General features: G+C 48.8%; 1 protein-coding gene across 2 annotated transcripts in view; it reads left to right on the forward strand.

The window, feature by feature from the left end:
• The window catches only part of CRCP (CGRP receptor component), a 57,515-nt gene that overhangs the window by 9,809 nt on the left and 27,714 nt on the right, over positions 1 to 19,992 (forward strand). For both annotated transcript variants that reach the window (XM_075336315.1, XM_075336316.1), the window contains exon 3: positions 12,296 to 12,394. In XM_075336315.1, the coding sequence (XP_075192430.1) occupies positions 12,296 to 12,394 (99 nt within the window). The remainder of the gene's footprint in view (positions 1 to 12,295; positions 12,395 to 19,992) is intronic.

A 19,992-nucleotide genomic window follows, 5' to 3' on the forward strand; every position in this document is an offset into this window, starting at 1 on the left:
AAAAGTGATGAAAAAGTCACCTCAATACATTACCAATTAAAACTAACCTGTCACACAAGATAAGCCCTCATTTAGCTCCACTGATGGAAATTTAAGATAATCGTGGCTCGACACAAAAACAAGTGAATTTTTATTACAGTGTAGCTATTGTCTAATAGTCATATACAACAAATAAAAGTACAATATATAAATATATCTCCTTTATTGTGTGGACCCATAGAATAGCGTTCTCACCTGTGCAGTGAGTACATAGCATAACATTTTAAACACAAAGTGTCATAAATTGTTTTTGTTTATCGTTTTTCCTCTAAAAAGTTAACTAACAATTTAACAAATTTAATTAACAATTACATTTATTTTTACGCCTTTTTTTAACATGAACTTGAACATCATAAGAAGGTATGAAAAACATAAGTTTGGGAGATAAAAATAAATATCACGTTAGACACAAAAAGGCATGTGTCCTCCCCCTGCGGCTCCCAGGCCATGTTGTGTGGCTTGCTGTGGCCTGACCGCTTGGTGTGTTAGCACTAGGTTTAGGGAACTACTACAAAAAAAGTCTTCAGGTGGTGACTTTTGTGAGAAGCTCCACACAGAAGAGCAGACTTAGGTGAGTGTATACTGGTGGGGGGTACAGTCAGATAATGGGGTACCTGAAGCTGGGCGTGATCTTGAGGTGAAGAATACCAAAAGGGAGTAAATTGTGAACCACTGGATGTAAGTATACTGGGGGGCATAAGATTTAGGTGTGCTTTTTGGGAAAGCTTTGCTGTCATTATATGGGGACTATGGGGCTCTTGGTGTTACTATGGGTCCCACCAGAGGTGTATCTAGGCTTTCCAGCACCCAGGGCAAGAATTCAGTTTGGCGCCCCCCCAAGCAATTTGGGTGGTCGTCATGTGATCAGTCACTCATATATGATTTGCACACTTAGTCACGTGAGGACGAGCTTCCCTTAATAATTCTCTCAATGTTGAATGAGAAACGCATGAAGACAAGCTAATTGTCACATGCAAGTATGAAAATCACATATGAGTGGAGTGGCCATGTGGTGACCAGCGAGCAGAGCTGAATTGTGACAGTGCGTATATTACGCGCTGTTAGAACTGAGGATACTACACTACCTAATTTTGTAATTAAAGGGATTTTCTAGATTAGAGATAAAAATCTGCAGTGAATCTATTCGTGACTTCACGCTTCTGAATTCTGCTCTGCACACTTTTAGGATTCTTCGGTGCCAATGACGAGAATGGACGATCATGTGAGCACAAGTATGAGATTTATATACTTCTGGCCACATTCTGGTTTTATGTGTCCAGCCTCAGTCAATTCATTTTCATTGAGCATGTCTGTTCAACACGTGACCACATCTATGTAAATCGCATACTTGCAGCGTCATAACCTCCCACTGTCACTGCCGGCACCAGAGAATCCTGACCACGTGCAGTGTGCACACTGTGAGAATTCAGAAGGCTGCAGTCACAGAGTGACACACAGAGTGACTGCAGACTCATGACAATCTTGGACAACCCCTTTAATGCTCCTAACAACATAAATAAAAACATAGTAACCCTTAACTTGTCAGACGGCACAAGACTTTATTAAAGAGGTTGTTCAATTGTCCACTACTTTAACACTGAAGACCTTTCCTTAGGATAGATCACCAATGTCTGATTGGTCGGGATCCGGCACCTTGCACCCCCGCCAATCGCCTGTTCTAGGTGCCGTGCCGGTGGTAGCAGGTGCCCGGAAGTGCTCAGTTTTGGATCTGCTCCATCTTATGATAGTGGCATCAGTCTCCTATTAAAATCAATGAGGTGGATGCACAGTACCCGGCCGCGGAAACCATCAGAGAACAGAGCAGATCCAGAAATAAGCATTTCCGGCCACCTGCACCAAGAACAGCTGATCAGTGGGGGTCCCATTGTGCTCACATCAGAAACAATGCGCAAGTGGGACCAAGGCCTAATGATGGGACCTAGTATCACAAATAAACATTTAAATTCAGGTACCTTTTATAGATGATGTATCTGAGTCGTTTCTTTCTATTCACCTTGTCCTGTTGCCATGATGACTTTTCACATTCACATATCATCCCTGCAGATTTCCATCTTCTCCGGTCTTCTGCAGCAAATCCCGACACGATGCCCCTAAAATAGCAGAATGATTATAATACTTCTATTTAAAAATATCTGCCCTACACTGTGCCCCAGAATAAATAATGACCCCTCATTGTGTTCTCTACACGAAATATGACCCCACACTGTACCTCTTATGGTACATGCTCTCCATACTCCCTCTCCTTTCCACACTACTCTTCGCACTGTCCTCTCACTGTATCACCCTATACTGCCCAGTCTTTATACTGTGCCTTCTCATCCCACCCCCTCCTCGCTATGGCCTCACACTGTCCTCCAATTTTGCCCCCTCTCCATACCACGTCCCTCTACTACCCAGTCTTTATTCTGTGCCCCCTCACATTTTTCTCATCCCTTACAGTCTTCCTCACTACCTCCTGCGTGTCCATATAGTTTTCCGCCTCACTCCCCATCCTGCCCACTTACTCCTCATACCATGTCACTCTTTATTGTGTCCTCAAAATTTTTTTCCCATTTGCTCCCCATACCATGTCTGTATATGTCACCCCTCCCTTTCCCCATACATCACCCCTCACCCTCCCTCCCCTCTCTCCATACTGTGCCTCAAAGATGCTTCCCCCTCCCCAACCTCTCTTCCCACCATACTGTGTCAAAAGATTGTTCCCCCTCACCCCTACTGTGTCTATAGATACTGCTCCCTTCCCATCCTCTCTCCTCCATACTGTCTTTAGATACTGCCCCCTCCCCAACCTCTATCCCCTCATAATATGTCCACTAATAGTTCAGTCTCCCCACCCTCTGTCCCCCCATTCCGTGTGCATAGATGCCTCCCCCCTCACCCCATAATGTTCCTCCGTCCGTGTCTTCAGCTCCACACTGGAGCACTTATCAGCGCTCTCTGCCACCTCTGCGCTGCAGCCCTGACTTCCGGTCAACAGTGTGATCAGCTGACCTGATCACATGACAGCCGTCGCTCTGACCCGGAAGTCAGCGCCAGGGATCACCGCTTCAATTGTCCTCGCGTCTGACAGATACAAAGACAATTGAGCAGTGGGAGCCACGCTCTGCAGCTTCTATGAGAGCGGCTGTCAGTGTGACCGCTGGGCTCAGAGAATAGCGGCTCCCACTGCAGAGCGGCAACCGCAGCCCCCGGGGAGACTTTCACAGCGCTGCATCAGGCAGCCCGACAGCGCCCCCCTCACAGTTGCGCCCGGGGCAAATGCCCCGCCAGCCCCCCCTTAGGTACGCCTCTGCATCCCACTGTATCAGAGCTGACTGTGGGTCTCAAAGTAAAGGTTGGGGATCACTGCTATAAGGCAAAGAACGTTACAAAAGCATACAAAATACATAGTAAAATTCCAATTTAAAGATGTAGTTTTGACATGGTAAATCTATTGTGGCACAAAACACAAGTTAAGAAGTTTGATAAAAAGTTACATGTACTTCAGAATAATGCAACTAACAAATACAAGCCCATCCCGAAGAAGTAAAAAAACTGCTATACTGTTACGTTGACAAAAAAAGAAAAAGTATGGTCCTTGGAATGAAACAATAAAGAAAATGGAAAAATAAAATTGTGGATCACAAATATTAGGAATCACAATCAATCCCTACTAATAGCTAATAGTGAATAGTTAAACGCTGAGGAGTTAAAAGAATTTGGCCTATTCTAAGAAATGACTATAGTCGCTACATAGTCACATTTCTTTATCGTTCCTTATGGGAGACCCAGACCATGGGTGTATAGCTAGCGCCTCCGGAGGACACACAAAGCACTACACTCAAACGTGTAGCTCCTCCCTCCGGGCTATATACACCCCCTGGATGACAATCTACCCAGTTCAACGCTTTGTGTTCCAGGAGGATCACACACATTTTCTTTTCCTGATATTTTTTTCATTTTTATTTTAATTTTTAAAGATTTGGAAGAAAAGCGGGTCCAGTCTGGACTCCCGGCATGTCCCTTCACGCTCCACTCTGCGGGGTGCTGTTAAGGCTGATTTCAATAAGGCTGGAGCCTTCACATGCCGAGCTCCTTCGCATCCTCTGTCGAGGCTCTGTTTGAAGTGGGAGCCTCCACGGTCCTCTCTGCTTGCAGAAGGCCGATCTCCATCCGCAGCCCTGTCTGGTCCCTGCTGGAAGGAGCGTTAACCCCCACTCAGGGACATGGCCCTGCGTCTCAAAGCTAAGTATTGAGACGTTTTTTCAGGGGTCCCGGGTACTTTTATAGGGGGACAGTATGTGCTTTAGCGTTACTGTTAATTTCGGCCGGTTCTGGGAATTTCCCATGAGAACCGCGCCGACGGTGCCTGCTCGTCGGCCGCACTTTAAAATCTAGACCCCGGCTTCAGTTTGGGCCTAGTTTCGTTTTTGGCTTCTTCTGCATGTTTTACATACAGCGCCGCCCACCGCCCGGCCAGCAGAGGGGAGGGCACTCCTCTCTAGGGAGATGTCCCCTCCCCTGTCTACCTCCCTGTGTCTCTCTGCCCTCTGTTTTTCCCGCTCCTGGGCTTATACACGCCCCCCCTCCTTCTCCCAGCGCCATTTTCTCAGCGTTTTCTTACACTGGGAAGCGCTGGATGCTGCTGCTGCCTACTATCTGGAAGACTGACACTTCAAGGGGAGCGGTGAAATCCGGAGGACACACAGAGAGCAGGGCTGGTAAGCCACAACCTCTGGTTGTGGACTTTTATTACACTCTCAGGCTTTCTACAGGAGTGTGTTTTGGCTGCAGAACTTCCTCCACAGCAGCATGTCTGTTACTAGGAGCAAGGCTGCAAACATGTATGCTATATGCACTGCGTGCAAGCTCATTCTGCCAGAGCCAAGCACATACCCACATTGTGATGCCTGTGCTAATATGGTTGTGTCTCAGCCTGGAGCCTCCTCAGGGGTCCCTCCGGCTGCTCCGGCCACGGTGGAACCCCCGGCTTGGGTAGCATCCTTTTCACAAGCTCTTTCCAAGTCGTTTGCCGATTCCATGGGGCAGCTGTCCCGGACGCTGCTGTCTATGCATCAGCCTCCCTCTCAGGGTGTCTCTGCGGCTCCGTCTGCAGAGCCCTCAGAGCATGTCCTAGGACCTCGTCCCCCTAAACGGAGACGCACGGACCCTTCTCCTTCCTCGTCCCACGGCTCTGATTCACAGGCCGAGGTGCAGGGCGAGGAAGATTCGTTTGCTGTGGGCTCAGACGCTGCCTCTATGTACCCCATTGACTTGTCTGAGGGTGATGCGGATGTTAGTGACTTGATTGCGTCCATTAACTCCGTACTGAACCTCAACCCACATGAGTCAGAGGAACAACCCTCTCTGGTAGAGGTACACCAGTTTACCTCTCCTAAGAAGCCTAGGAGTATGTTTTTTAACCACTCCAGCTTCCAGACCACTGTTGACAAGCCCAGGGCCTGTCCTGACAAACGTTTTCCGAAACGTAGTTCAGATGACCGTTTCCCTTTTCCTCCGGAAGTGGTTAAGGACTGGGCCCAGTCCCCAAAGGTAGACCCTCCGGTGTCCAGAATCTCAGCCCGCACAGTCGTTGCTGTGGCTGACGGCACTTCTCTTAAGGACCCCACTGACCGCCAGGTTGACCTTCTGGCCAAGTCTGTATTTGAGGCGGCAGGAGCCTCGTTCTCCCCGTCTTTTGCGGCAGTGTGGGCTCTTAAGGCTATCTCTGCCTCTCTAGCGGAGATTTATTCCCTCTCCAGGGACTCTATTCCTGAGATGGATGCCTTAACTTCTCAAGCTTCGGCTTTTGCATCCTACGCCATGTCTGCCATCCTGGAGGCTTCTCACCGCACGGCAGTGGCCTCCGCTAACTCCCTCGCGATCCGCAGGATCTTGTGGCTTCGAGAGTGGAAAGCGGACGCTTCCTCTAAGAAGTACCTTGCGAGTCTCCCTTTTACTGGGTCCCGGCTGTTTGGGGAACAGCTTGATGACATAATTAAGGAAGCTACTGGCGGGAAGAGTACTTCCTTGCCACAAGCTAAAGCCAAGAAACCTGCCCAGGGCAGGAACCAATCGAGGTTTCGTTCCTTTCGTTCCTCTAACTGGTCATCCTCTAAGCCCTCGGCCTCGTCCACTACCGCAGCCAAGGACCGTAAACCCAACTGGCGCGCAAAGCCGCGTCCTCAAAAGACCGGAGGAGCCGCTGCCACCAAGGCAGCCTCCTCGTGACTATCTGGCCGCGCCAGCAAAGTCCTTGGTCGGTGGCAGGCTCTCCCACTTTGGCGACGTGTGGTTGCAACACGTCTCTGATCAGTGGGTGCGGGATATCATCACCCACGGCTACAGGATACCTTTTTCCTCCAGCCCGCCAAACAGATTTTTTTCTGTCCACCCCCCCCTGCTCCAAAGCCGCCGCCTTCTCTCAGGCCGTGGCATCCCTGCAGGCCAACGGTGTAATTGTTCCGGTCCCCGCTCGGGAACGGTTCAGGGGTTTCTACTCAAACCTCTTTCTAGTCCCCAAAAAGGACGGTTCCTCCCGACCCATCCTGGATCTCAAGCTTCTCAACAAGCATGTTCAGGTGCGGCATTTTCGCATGGAATCTCTGAGATCGGTCATTGCCTCAATGACCCAGGGAGATTTTCTGGCATCCATCGACATCAGAGATGCCTATCTGCATGTGCCTATTGCGGTCTCACACCAGCGCTGGCTACGCTTTGCAATCGGAGAGGAACATTTCCAGTTCGTGGCTCTTCCCTTTGGCTTAGCCACGGCCCCTCGAGTGTTCACCAAGGTCATGGCAGCAGTGGTTGCGGTCCTGCACCTCCAGGGATTGGCAGTGATTCCTTACCTGGACGACCTTCTAGTCAAGGCCTCATCCAGTGTAGACTGCCAGCGAAGTGTCTCTCTCACTGTCACCACGCTAATTCAGTTCGGGTGGCTTGTCAACCTCCCCAAGTCGACTCTGACCCCGACCCAGGTACTTTTGTACCTAGGGATGCAATTCGAGACTCTGCCGGCACTTGTCAAGTTGCCCCTAGTCAAACAGCAGTCCCTTCGTGTGGCGGTGCGCTCTCTGCTGAGGCACCGCCGTCATTCCATCAGACACCTCATGCAGGTGCTGGGTCAGATGGTGGCGTCCATGGAAGCGGTTCCCTTTGCCCAGTTCCATCTGCGTCCCTTGCAGCTGGACATTCTCCGCTGTTGGGACAAGCGGATCTCTTCTTTGGACAGGCTGGTGGCTCTGTCATCACAGGCCAGGAACGCCCTTCAGTGGTGGCTTCAGCCCCTCTCCCTTTCACAGGGACGTTCTTTCCTGACTCCATCCTGGGTGATCCTCACCACGGATGCCAGTCTCTCCGGCTGGGGAGCGGTATTTCTCCATCACCGAGCACAGGGCACTTGGACTTCGTCCGAATCAGCCCTCCCGATCAATGTGCTGGAAATCAGAGCTGTGTTTCTAGCTCTCCTAGACTTTCACCACCTATTGGCGGGCAAGCACATTCGGGTTCAGTCGGACAACGCGACAGCGGTTGCCTACATCAATCACCAGGGCGGAACTCACAGCCGTCTGGCGATGTTGGAGGTTCAACGAATCCTCCAGTGGACGGAGGACTCCAAGTCCACCATATCCGCAGTCCACATCCCAGGCGTGGAAAACTGGGAGGCCGATTATCTCAGCCGTCAAACCGTGGACGGCGGCGAGTGGGCCCTGCATCCGTCAGTGTTCAGATCAATCTGCCGCAAGTGGGGCACTCCGGAAGTAGATCTAATGGCTTCCCGGCACAACAACAAGGTTCCGGTTTACGTGGCTCGCTCACACGATCCTCAAGCCTTCGCAGCAGACGCACTGGTTCAGGATTGGTCTCAGTTCAGTCTGGCCTATGTGTTTCCCCCTCTAGCGCTCCTGCCCAGGGTTCTGCGCAAGATCCGAATGGAGGGCCGTCGAGTCATACTCATTGCTCCGGACTGGCCCAGGCGAGCCTGGTACCCAGACCTGCTCCGCCTGTCCGTAGAGGTGCCGTGGCATCTCCCGGACCGCCCAGACCTTCTCTCTCAAGGTCCGTTCTTCCGCCAGAATTCTGTGGCTCTCAGATTGACGGCGTGGCTCTTGAGTCCTGGATCCTGACGGCTTCAGGCATTCCCTCTGAGGTCATCTCCACCATGACTCAAGCTCGGAAGTCTTCCTCGGCTAAGATATACCACAGGACTTGGAGAATTTTCCTATCCTGGTGTCGCTCTTCCGGCCATGCTCCTTGGCCTTTTTCCTTGCCGACCATCCTGTCTTTTCTACAGTCAGGTCTACAGTTGGGTCTGTCCCTCAATTCCCTTAAGGGACAGGTGTCGGCTTTGTCGGTATTGTTCCAGCGGCGTATCGCCCGACTGGCTCAGGTGCGCACCTTCATGCAGGGCGCATCTCACATCATCCCTCCTTACCGACGGCCCTTGGATCCCTGGGACCTTAATCTGGTCCTCACGGCCTTACAGAAATCCCCTTTTGAGCCGCTCAGGGAGGTTCCTTTGTCTAGACTTTCACAGAAAGTTGTTTTTCTAGTAGCCATAACTTCTCTCAGGAGAGTTTCTGATTTGGCTGCGCTTTCTTCGGAATCCCCCTTTTTGGTGTTTCACCAAGACAAGGTGGTTCTGCGTCCGACTCCGGACTTTCTCCCTAAGGTGGTGTCTTCCTTCCACCTTAACCAGGACATTTCATTGCCCTCTCTTTGTCCGGCCCCTGTGCATCGCTTTGAGAAGGCGTTGCACACCTTGGATTTGGTGCGGGCGCTCCGAATCTATGTGTCTCGCACCGCCGTTTTTCGGCGGAGCACCTCACTTTTTGTGCTAACCACGGGTCAGCGCAAGGACCTCTCGGCATCTAAACCGACCCTGGCTCGTTGGGTTAGGTCGGCTATCGCCGATGCCTACCAGTGTTCTCAGGTGCCTCCCCCGCCGGGGATTAAGGCGCACTCGACTAGAGCTGTCGGTGCCTCCTGGGCTTTCAGGCACCAGGCTACGGCTCAGCAGGTGTGTCAGGCTGCCACTTGGTCCAGTCTGCACACTTTTTCTAAGCACTACCAAGTGCATGCTCATGCTTCGGCAGATGCGAGCTTGGGCAGATGCATCCTTCAGGCGGCTGTCGCCCATTTGTGAAGTTAGGTTTTGCCTACTTCTCAGTTTAGTTTCTTTCCCACCCATGGACTGTTTTGGAACGTCCCATGGTCTGGGTCTCCCATAAGGAACGATAAAGAAAAAGAGAATTTTGTTTACTTACCGTAAATTCTTTTTCTTGTAGTTCCGACATGGGAGACCCAGCTCCCTCCCTGTTGCCTGTTGGCAGTTTTTTGTTCCGTGTGTTTCACGGCTGTTGTTAGTAGACAGAGTTCTGGTTTTGCCGAGTTTTACTCTATCTCTACTTATGGGTGGATGTCCTCCTTCAGCTTTTGCACTGAACTGGGTAGATTGTCATCCAGGGGGTGTATATAGCCCGGAGGGAGGAGCTACACGTTTGAGTGTAGTGCTTTGTGTGTCCTCCGGAGGCGCTAGCTATACACCCATGGTCTGGGTCTCCCATGTCGGAACTACAAGAAAAAGAATTTACGGTAAGTAAACAAAATTCTCTTTTTTTCTGGCAAATCACACCCTCCTTTTCCTACAGGAATGGAGCATGTGAGCACTCTAGTACTAAAGGGGGCTTTACACGCTACGATATCTGTGCCGATATCACTAGCGTACGTACCCGCCCCCATTGTTTGTGCGACACGGGCATATCGCTTCCTGTTGCGCACTAAATCGCGCACCCCCGTCACACGGACTTACCTGCCCTGCGACGTCGCTCTGTCCGGCGATCCGCCTCCTTTCTAAGGGGGCGGGTCGTGCGGTGTCACAGCGACGTCACACGGCAGGCGTCCAATAGAAGCGGAGGGGCGAAGATGAGCGGGACGTAAACATCCCACCCACCTCCTTGCTTTCGCATAGCCGGTGGAGGCAGGTAAGGAGATGTTCCTTGCTCCTACGGTGTCACACATAGCGATGTGTGCTGCCGCAGGAACGAGGAACAACAACGCTAATGAGTGTTAAACGATTTTTGGTTTTAGGACGACCTCTCCACAGCAAACGATTTTGGCCGCTTTTGCGATCGTTTTGGGTCGCACAAAAGTGTCACACACTGCGATATCGTTAATGACGTTGGATGTGCGTCACTAACGGCGTGACCCCGACGATAATTCATTAACGATATCGTAGCGTGTAAAGCCCCCTTTAGTGTCTTATCGGGGTCACCAGTGGAGCCCGAGAGATGGCTAACATTCTCCTCCTTCAGGGATAGATATCCTATTATTTTATTTTACCTCCACCCCTTTATTTTTCACTTTGTTTTGTTAGAGTTTATTGAGGTTATTTTTCTCTATTTATTTATTTGCAAAACTTAATAAAAAAAAATATGGCTTAGATAGGGGTAAAGACCATTTTAAAATGGAAACGTGAGTAGGGCAGAACCAAGTTTGGTAATTATGACTTATTTAATAAAGTATCACTCTATTTTTTTCCCATTCATCGCTGCAGTGGTGCTTTAAATGCAAGTCCCTTGCCCCTGTCTTATACTCACCTGCCGCCGTCTTCATCTATTTCCAGCATCGCTCTGGTCGGTCTCCTGTGATATGTGACCTTTCTGTAGCTCCAGTGTTTCTGGAGTGATCCGGAGGTCACCACTCAATACAACTCTAAGGGGCACTTTGCACACTACGACATCGCAGGTACGATGTCAATGGAGTCAAATTGAAAGTGACGCACATCCGGCGTCGCAGGCGATATCGGAGTGTGTAAATAATTTTTGATGCGATATAATATTAACGAGCGCAAAATCGTCGTAATCGTATCATCGTTGTAGCGTTGGTCATATCCATAATTACGGAAGGACCGATGTTACGATGTTGTTCCTCGCTCCTGCGGCAGCACACATCGCTGAGTGTGAAGCCGCAGGAGCGAGGAGCATCTCCTACCTGCGTCCTGCGGCTCACGACAGCAATACGGAAGGAAGGAGGTTGGCGGGATGTTTACGTCCTGCTCATCTCCACCCCTCCGCTTCTATTGGCCGCCTGCCGTGTGACGTCGCTATGACGCCGCACGACCCGCCGCCTTAATAAGGAGGCGGTTTCGCCGGCCAGAGCGATGTCGCAGGGCAGGTGAGTGCATGTGAAGCTAGCGTAGCGATAATGTTCGCTACGCCAACTATCACCATGATATCGCAGCTGCGACGGGGGCGGGGACTATCGCGCTCGACATCGTAAGCATCGGCTTGCGATGTCGTAGTGTGCAAAGTGCCCCTAAGAGCATCGTTCTGGCTCTCGCAGAGATGCATTGTGAGCTTGTGACGTAACTTCAGACTTTCGGCCAGTGGGAAATTACAGGAAGGCACAAGATGACACCGCAGGACCAGAGCAGTGCCGAAAAAGCATGAAAATGCCGGAGGGTAAGTATCATAGCAGGGACTGGGGACCTAGTTTTAAAGCACCATTCCAACACTGAGAAAAAAACCCCCACTGGAGTGGTGCGTTAACTTATGCAGTGAAATTAATTGAGACCACTCGTAATTCAATTGAAAATTATAAAGGGAGTCTGTCAGCGGGTTTTTGCTATGTAAACTGAGAGCAGCATACTCTCTAGGACAATAAAGCCTGATTCCAAAGTTGTATCACTTATTAGGCTGTTTGGTATAGTTTGGATAGAATCTCTGTTTTCTCTGTTGTAGATGTAGTCAGAATGCTGAGCGGTGTATAATCCCACCCACACCCCTGACTGACAGCTTCATGGGTAGATTGCTAATCAGTAGTGGGTGCAGGGTTACACAGATTAGCCTGACTGCTGTTCATGTGACACCTACTAAGGCAGTGATAATCTCCTGCTGAGAAAACACTTATTGTATTAAATCTACAACACATAGCCCAGTAAGTGACGCATCCCTGAAATTAGGCTCTCTGCCCCTACATTATGCTCCTTTCCAATGAAATAGCAAAAACCTGCTGACCTATTCCATTTAATGCCACACCATACACACTTAATAGAGAAAGTTCATAGATGGAAATATAAACAACTGCTTATATGTATATAAGTATGAGGGCGAAAAATAATATCTGCATTGCTCTGTTAGAGGCTATTGCAGTGTGACGTGTTGATTGTGTGACATAATGACTTGTAATACATTGCAGGATGTATGTAATAGACAGGACATTCATTCCATCTCTCTCTTTTCTGGTATAATAGGTATATCAGTTGCTTACCGACCTAAAAGCACAGCAAAGAGATGGAAGAAAAAACAAGAACAGCGTTGGACAGCAGAACCTCAATACGATCATGTATGAGGTGAGCTTTGGCATTCTTGGGTTGGTGTCCTGTCACAGTAGAAGCAAGTTCTCGGGTGTATTCTTTAATGTAAACGCCGGGAATCTTTTTCAATGTTTTTTTTATTTTAAATGTTTTCTTTTTGCTAGTACTTTCTTCTCCTTGAACCTTATAATTTTTAATCCAAGCAGATTAAATTGTGATAATTTCCAACAAATATGGAATTAACTTTGAGAAAAACAAATGGGCACTCGGCGAGAATGTAGCCTCATGTCATACCCACATTTGTCACTAGAGGGAGCCCAAACGTTTTGTTCTTGGTTTTTGGAATGTCATACACTACAGTACCTCTTTATTCGTTTTTAGCTTATGTATGTAGCGTATCTAGAAACACTGTACATGCTTGTGTTCGCTAGATCCAACAAGGGTGGTCCTTTTACATTATACATGTATTAATTAAATGAAGGCATTAAAATAATATTTCTTTTTACAAAATTCTACCTTTACAAAGTGTTAGTAGTTTTCTTATGGAAACAAGTCCTGTCTGTATGCATTTATTAGGGCACAAATAACAAGAGAGCGGCTCTGGTGGACATTTAGATTTTACATGTAGCACTACATTGTACCCCAGCTACATAGGCGGCTATTAAATTAATGTAGTATGTAATTTAGTAATATATTGTAGTGGTTTGGCTCTTTGCTCCAATAGTACTGCCATGTATGCACCCATATTTCTGTAATTATCAATATTTGACCACTATTGAAGGCCTGCATACATGTCAGCCAAACACTCAATGCTTTAAGTAAAGGGTGAAATCCACATGGTTATAGGGCAACTTATGTGTTGGGGTGGCCTTGCACCCGATTTGGACTCTACTACAATAGTGAAGAGCTCTTGTCTACCAAATACAGCAGTATCTGCCACCTCAATTTTTCTGTAGATTGAAGAGGTCCTCCCACTTCATCAGTAGTGACAAAGGCCTACCCCACTTCATCAGTAGTGACAAAGGCCTACCCCACTTCATCAGTAGTGACAAAGGCCTACCCCACTTCATCAGTAGTGACAAAGGCCTACCCCACTTCATCAGTAGTGACAAAGGCCTATCCCACTTCATCAGTAGTGACAAAGGCCTACCCCACTTCATCAGTAGTGACAAAGGCCTACCCCACTTCATCAGTAGTGACAAAGGCCTACCCCACTTCATCAGTAGTGACACAAGGCCTACCCCACTTCATCAGTAGTGACACAAGGCCTACCCCACTTCATCAGTAGTGACACAAGGCCTACCCCACTTCATCAGTAGTGACACAAGGCCTACCCCACTTCATCAGTAGTGACACAAGGCCTACCCCACTTCATCAGTAGTGACACAAGGCCTACCCCACTTCATCAGTAGTGAAAAGAGGCCTACCCCACTTCATCAGTAGTGACAAGAGGCCTACCCCCTCACTTTCAATTTACTGCACAGTGTACTCACTAGTGGCAGTTCCTAGCTTGTTAGCTAGTTTTTAAATACCCCATTTGTCATATTTACTTGTGTCAATATTTACTTAGTGTCAGCAGCCTAAAATACATGGAAAAAGATGTCATTACTTTTTAAACATTTCTTTTTTTTAACTTGAGGGCGCTTTACACGTACTTAAGGGCGCTTTACATGCTTCACACGTGAAAGCACCCGCCCCCGTCGTTTGTGCGTCACGGGCAAATCGCTGCCCGTGGCGCACAATATTGTTAGTACCCGTCACACTACTTACCTTCCTAGCGACGTTGCTGTGGCCGGCGAACCGCCTCTTTTTTACGGGGGTGGTTTGTGCGGCGTCACAGCGAAGTCACACGGCAGGCGTCCAATTGAAGTGGAGGGGCGGAGAGCAGCCGCATAAGTCACATCACCTCGTTGCCAGAGGACACAGGAACGCTGTTGTTCGTCATTCCTTGGGTGTCACACGTAGCGATGTGTGCTGCCTCAGCAACGACGAACAACCTGCATCCAGCACCAGCAACGATATTTGGGAAATGGACGACGTTTCAACAATCAACGATTTGGTGAGTATTTTGCATCGTTAGCTGTCGCTCGTACGTCTTACAAGCAACAACGTCGCTAACGAGGCCGGATGTGCGTCACAAATTCTGTGACCCCCAACGACATCTCGTTAGTGATGTCGTTGCCTGTAACGGGTCCTTTACTGAGATATTGGCCCTGAATTCACTTAAGTGTTTACATCAAAAATTTGGCTTAAATCGCTTTTGAAAAGTTGCAGATTTTTTGCACAGCTCGAGTTGTGCTAAGATGTTGTGACTTTTGGCATGTTGTGCTGATTTCTGCCAGCTCTTATAACGTGGGCAGATCTGGAGCGGGTTGTTGTGACACTCGCTTTTCTAATTCACGACCAGCTGTGGCTTACGTTAGGCTACAAATTTTACTGCAGTCCTTGACCAGAGTAAGGCTTGTGGCCTTTTTTACTATGTGTCTGATTCATTAAGAGGCATGTACCTCTATAAATTGGGCTCCTCTGACCCAAACAAGCCCCCTCATCAACACTGGTGAGGACAATGCCAGTCTTGATGAATCGGGACCGCTGTCTGTGATTGCCTATAACTATTGTTGGGATTGTTCGGATGACCATGCCGTTTTTAGGAATAGTCTATGATCCCCTTGTCACATGACTTGATATCAAAATAATAGTGACCATACAGAGTTGTTGAATTTAGTGTCTCTAGATGTCAATACATAGCAGATTACCTATCTTCTTCATTGTGAAACAAACAAGTGTTCGCTTTTCTTGCCCAGAAAGACAATGAAATATTACTCATTGGGGTCAGTTTGGTTTGTCGGTGCAATGTTTCTGTCGGGAGACTCCTTACCTGTGGAATAGCGCACTCAGGTGCATTATTCTTCACTACCAAAAAAAAAAGCTATTTTGACATATATACCAGCCACATGGAGGCCAGTGAGTTGCTTCGGGGCCTGTGGATACAAGTGATGTATGTACTAGTAGCTTTCCTGCTGCATATGGTAAATGGATACTGCTTATACAGAGGGAAAATAGCCTATTTAATTGGATACTACATTTTGCCTTTGGGTTTTAATAGAAAATATCCTTTAAATGGACCCTGACATCTGATTCATGCTACTGTCTGCTTGGCTTGCATCATTGCAGCCAGCATATTATTGTAATAAACACTCCAGCATTTCAGAGAAAGTATACTGTAAGGATCCACTGGGGACCATAGCCGGAGAGGAGACTCGTCCCAACACCACTTTGTTATTGCTAGATCTTTCTATTGTTTGTACTTATGGCGAGACATCTGCAGCCTTTCTGGATGAAGTAGGCTGCGGCTGGCGGTGGACTAGTCTGGGCTCTGGATTTTCTCTGAAATCCGTAGCGTTTCACAGAACAATATACCTGGCTGTCATTGTACAGCCAGGCATTCATTCTTCTTGTGGTTTGGGCAGCATGAGTCAGGTTCTCTGGACTTTAGCATATTCTGCAGCTGGATTGTGCTCTTGATCTCTCGTCCAGAGGTAGGAGAGTTTACCTCTGCAGTAGAGTACGGGGACCAGTGCTTAGTAAAGCAGGCGACCGATATTAGCTGGCGTAAAGTCTCACCACTCACATTAGATGGCTGTTTTCACAGAAATCTGCAGCACATACCTTGATACCAGTGTTGGGCGTCTTTGTGAAATCCTGATTACGCATAGTAACCTGTTTTTGTTTTGTTTTTTTCCATCATGTCAGCTTGAGATGTTTCTAGAGATATCTGTTTTTGATCTATGTCTGAAAGGCTGACCGGTGACTATGAAGTGGACAGATTTTAAATTTATGGATAACAAAAATGACATTGTTTTAATCAAGCTTTTATATATAACAAACTGTATTTCTTAAAACACCATTCCAACTTATTTTTTATTTTTTGGTTTTTATTTTTATTTCACTCCTGGAGTGGTGCTTTAAATCTAACTCCCCGGCCCCTGTCTTATATGCGCCTTTCGCCGTCTTCATCTTTTTCCAGTGTCGCACCAGTTGGTCTCCGGCGATTTGTGACCTCCAATGTTTCATGGAGCGGCCGGAGGTTACAACTCAATAGGTGAGTATAGGACGTGGCAGGGGACTTGCATTTAAAGGGAACCTGTCACCACTTTTTTGGACTATAAGCTGCGGCCACCACCACCGGGCTCTTATATACAGCATTCTAACATGCTGTATATAAGAGCCCAGGCCGCTGTGACAACATAAAAAACACTTTATAGTACTGACTTAATGGTCACGCTGCGGTGTAATAGGGCCATATGGGCGTCTCCGTTGTCCGGTGCCGGAGCAGTCTCTTTCGGCCATCTTTGTTCTCCTTCTTCTCTAGCCGCGGTGCATGACGGGTCCGACGTCATCCACGATCGCCGGCATTCCGGTCCTGAGCAGGCGCACTTTGATCTGCCCTGAGAAGGGCAGATCAAAATATTGTAGTGCGCCTGCGCAGGACCGGCGAGTGTGTATGAAGTAGCCGTGTCATGCACACAGGCCTCAGAAAGAGGACGAGATGGCCGAAAGGGGAGGCGCTTGCACTGGACAACGAAGACGCCCGTGTGGCCCTATTCCACCGCAGAGCGACCGTTAGGTATGTATTATAAAGTGTTTTTTATGTTCTACCCCCTGCCTGGGCTCTTATATACAGCATGTTAAAATTCTGTATATAAGAGCCCGGTGGTGGTGGCCGCAGCTTATAGTCGAAATAAGTGGTGACAGGTTCCCTTTAAAGCTGAACCCCCCCCCCACAAAAAAAAACCCCAAAACACTGGAGTGGCACTTTAGGGATTTTTAATGATGTTATTTTTTTTAATCTGGGAGTATATAAAAATCCTTGAAATCACACAGACTGAGCCTCAGAATAGGATGGCACTTCTTAGTGCTATATAAGAGAGAAAAATAGATAAACACTATTAGTTTCCGATCAGTATGTCTTTGGAGTCTGGGAGGAATCCTAAGTAAACACTGGAAGAACATACAATGTTGTCTTTGGTGGGATTTGCAAAGCAACAGTGCTAACCACTGAGCCACCTTGCTGCCATCTTATCATAATAGGACGGCAATGAAATGTATCACATTACATATAATGAAGGATACATCATCAAAATAATGTATGGCACAGCTCACCTCACCCACCTCTCTGCACCATTACCCCTTCTTGGATCACAGCACATATCTAGACTAATGTTTCCAATGGCCATGTATCTGCCTCAAAGACTCTGTTTTAAAGGGGAGTTTTGCATTGATGGACTATCTTTAGGATTGGTCATCAATATCTGATCGTTGGGGTGTGACACTCACCAGTCCCTGTCAATCAGCTGTTCCTGGTGCCTGGGTGGCCAAAAGTACTCAGTTGTGAAACAATATTTAAATCAATAGGGGGGCATTTATGTAGTATCCAGCCACTATTGATGGAGCTGTGCTGTGCGAGCACAACCAGCTGGCACCAGGAACAGTTGATCAGCGGGAGTGCCGGGTGCCGCACCCCCACAATCAAATATTGATGACCTATTTTAAGGATAGGCAACAATGCAAAAGTCCCAGACAACCCCTTTTAATTATGAAAGTGGAAAGTTCAGATCATTGTTTTATTTAGTATTTTCTTTGTCGCTTCATTGGGAGACCCAGACAATTGGGTGTATAGCTTATGCCTCCGGAGGCCACACAAAGTATTACACTAAAAGTGTAAAGCCCCTCCCCTTCTGCCTATACACCCCCCGTGCATCACGGGCTTCTCAGTTTTTATGCTTTGTGCGAAGGAGGCTGACATCCACGCATAGCTCCACAGCTTAGTCAGCAGCAGCTGCTGACTAGGTCGGATGGAAGAAAAGAGGGCCCATAACAGGGCCCCCAGCATGCTCCCTTCTCACCCCACTGTGTCGGCGGTGCTGTTAAGGTTGAGGTACCCATTGCGGGTACACAGGCAGGAGCCACATGCTGTTTTCCTTCCCCATCCCTTAATGGGCTCTGGGTGAAGTGGGATCCTAATCGGTCTCCAGGCACAGGGACCGTGCTCCCTCCGCAGCCCCTGGGAATCTGCTGGATAGGAGCCAGGTATCGTCAGGGACAAGGCCCTGCTACTGTGAGGTACTCTGTGTCCCCGTGGGGACAGCGCATGGAGCGCTTGTGCCATACACATTACAGCACTGCTGGGTGTGTTAGTGCGCCGGGGACTACCGCGCATGGAGCGCTTGTGCCATACACATTGCAGCACTGCTGGGTGTGTTAGTGCGCCGGGGACTACCGCGCGGCCGCGCTTATTGCCGGCCGCGCTTATAACTTTAGTCCCCGGCTTCTGCGGCCTAGTGTCGTATATTCCCGCCCACAGGCCTGCCAGTCAGGGGAAGGGCGGGACGCTGCACAGATCGTCAGCGCTGAGGGCTGGAGCATACATTAGTATCCTCCTCCCTCCTCACTCAGTACACTGGGGCACTAGATTCCCGCACTTTTCTTGGGCACGCCCACGGTCCCCTCCTCCCCACAGAACGCCGGCAGCCATTCCTGTCAGCGATTCAGACGCTGGAGAGGAGAGACAACACAGGGAGACCCAGGCAGGGAATCTGGTGATCACACAACCGCTCTGAGCGGTCGGTAAGCAGCACCTGTGGTGCTGGCCCCACTGAGTGCCGAAGTGTATATATATATATATATAGGCTTATAGGCTATACATTTGCACTGTACGGTCGCTCTGTTGTTTTTTGGCTATATACCCTCCTGGATTGTTCTCAGAGGAGACAACAGCATGTCGTCCGCAAAAAGCAAGGGTGCCAAAGCACAGGCGTACTTTGCAACCTGTACCTCATGTGCGGCTGTACTACCGGCAGGTTCCACTGACCCTCATTGTGTGCAATGCTCGGCCCCTGTGGCGCTTACTCAGCCGGAGCCTCTGCTACAGGTGGCCCAGGTGGAACCACCTGCTACCACTGTCCAGGTGACAGGGACGGAGTTTGCAGCTTTTGCTGACAAACTGTCTGAGAGTATGGATAAATGGTCTGCTAAAATACTAGAAGCCCTACAGTCCAGACCGGTGACTCAGGCCCCGGGCACTGTTCAATCTTTGACCCCTGGTCCCCCTCAATTGGAACAGCAAAGTGCCCCTGGGATGACCCATAGGTCCCAGGGTGAGGTCTCTGACACGGACCGCAGTCCCAGACCGCCCAAGCGGGGTCGCTGGGAAATTCCCTCCACCTCATCACACTGTTCAGGGTCTCAGCAGGAGGACTCTCTGGAGGATGAAGCGGAGGTAACAGATCAGGATTCTGATCCTGAAGCCGCTCTCAACCTAGATACACCTGAAGGTGACGCCGTAGTGAATGACCTTATAGCAACCATCAATCAGGTGTTGGATATTTCTCCCCCAGCTCCTACAAATGAGGAGTCAGCTTCTCAGGAGAAATTCAGTTTCAGGTTTCCCAAGCGTACATTGAATACGTTTCTGGATCACTCTGACTTCAGAGAGGCAGTCCAGAAAAACCGAGACTGTCCAGACAAGCGTTTTTCCAAGCGCCTTAAGGATACACGTTATCCCTTTCCCCCTGATGTTGTCAAGGGCTGGACTCAGTGTCCTAAGGTGGATCCTCCAATCTCCAGACTGGCGG

This window comes from Anomaloglossus baeobatrachus, chromosome 2 (genome assembly GCF_048569485.1).
Source record: "Anomaloglossus baeobatrachus isolate aAnoBae1 chromosome 2, aAnoBae1.hap1, whole genome shotgun sequence".
NCBI classification, from domain to species: Eukaryota; Metazoa; Chordata; class Amphibia; order Anura; family Aromobatidae; genus Anomaloglossus; species Anomaloglossus baeobatrachus.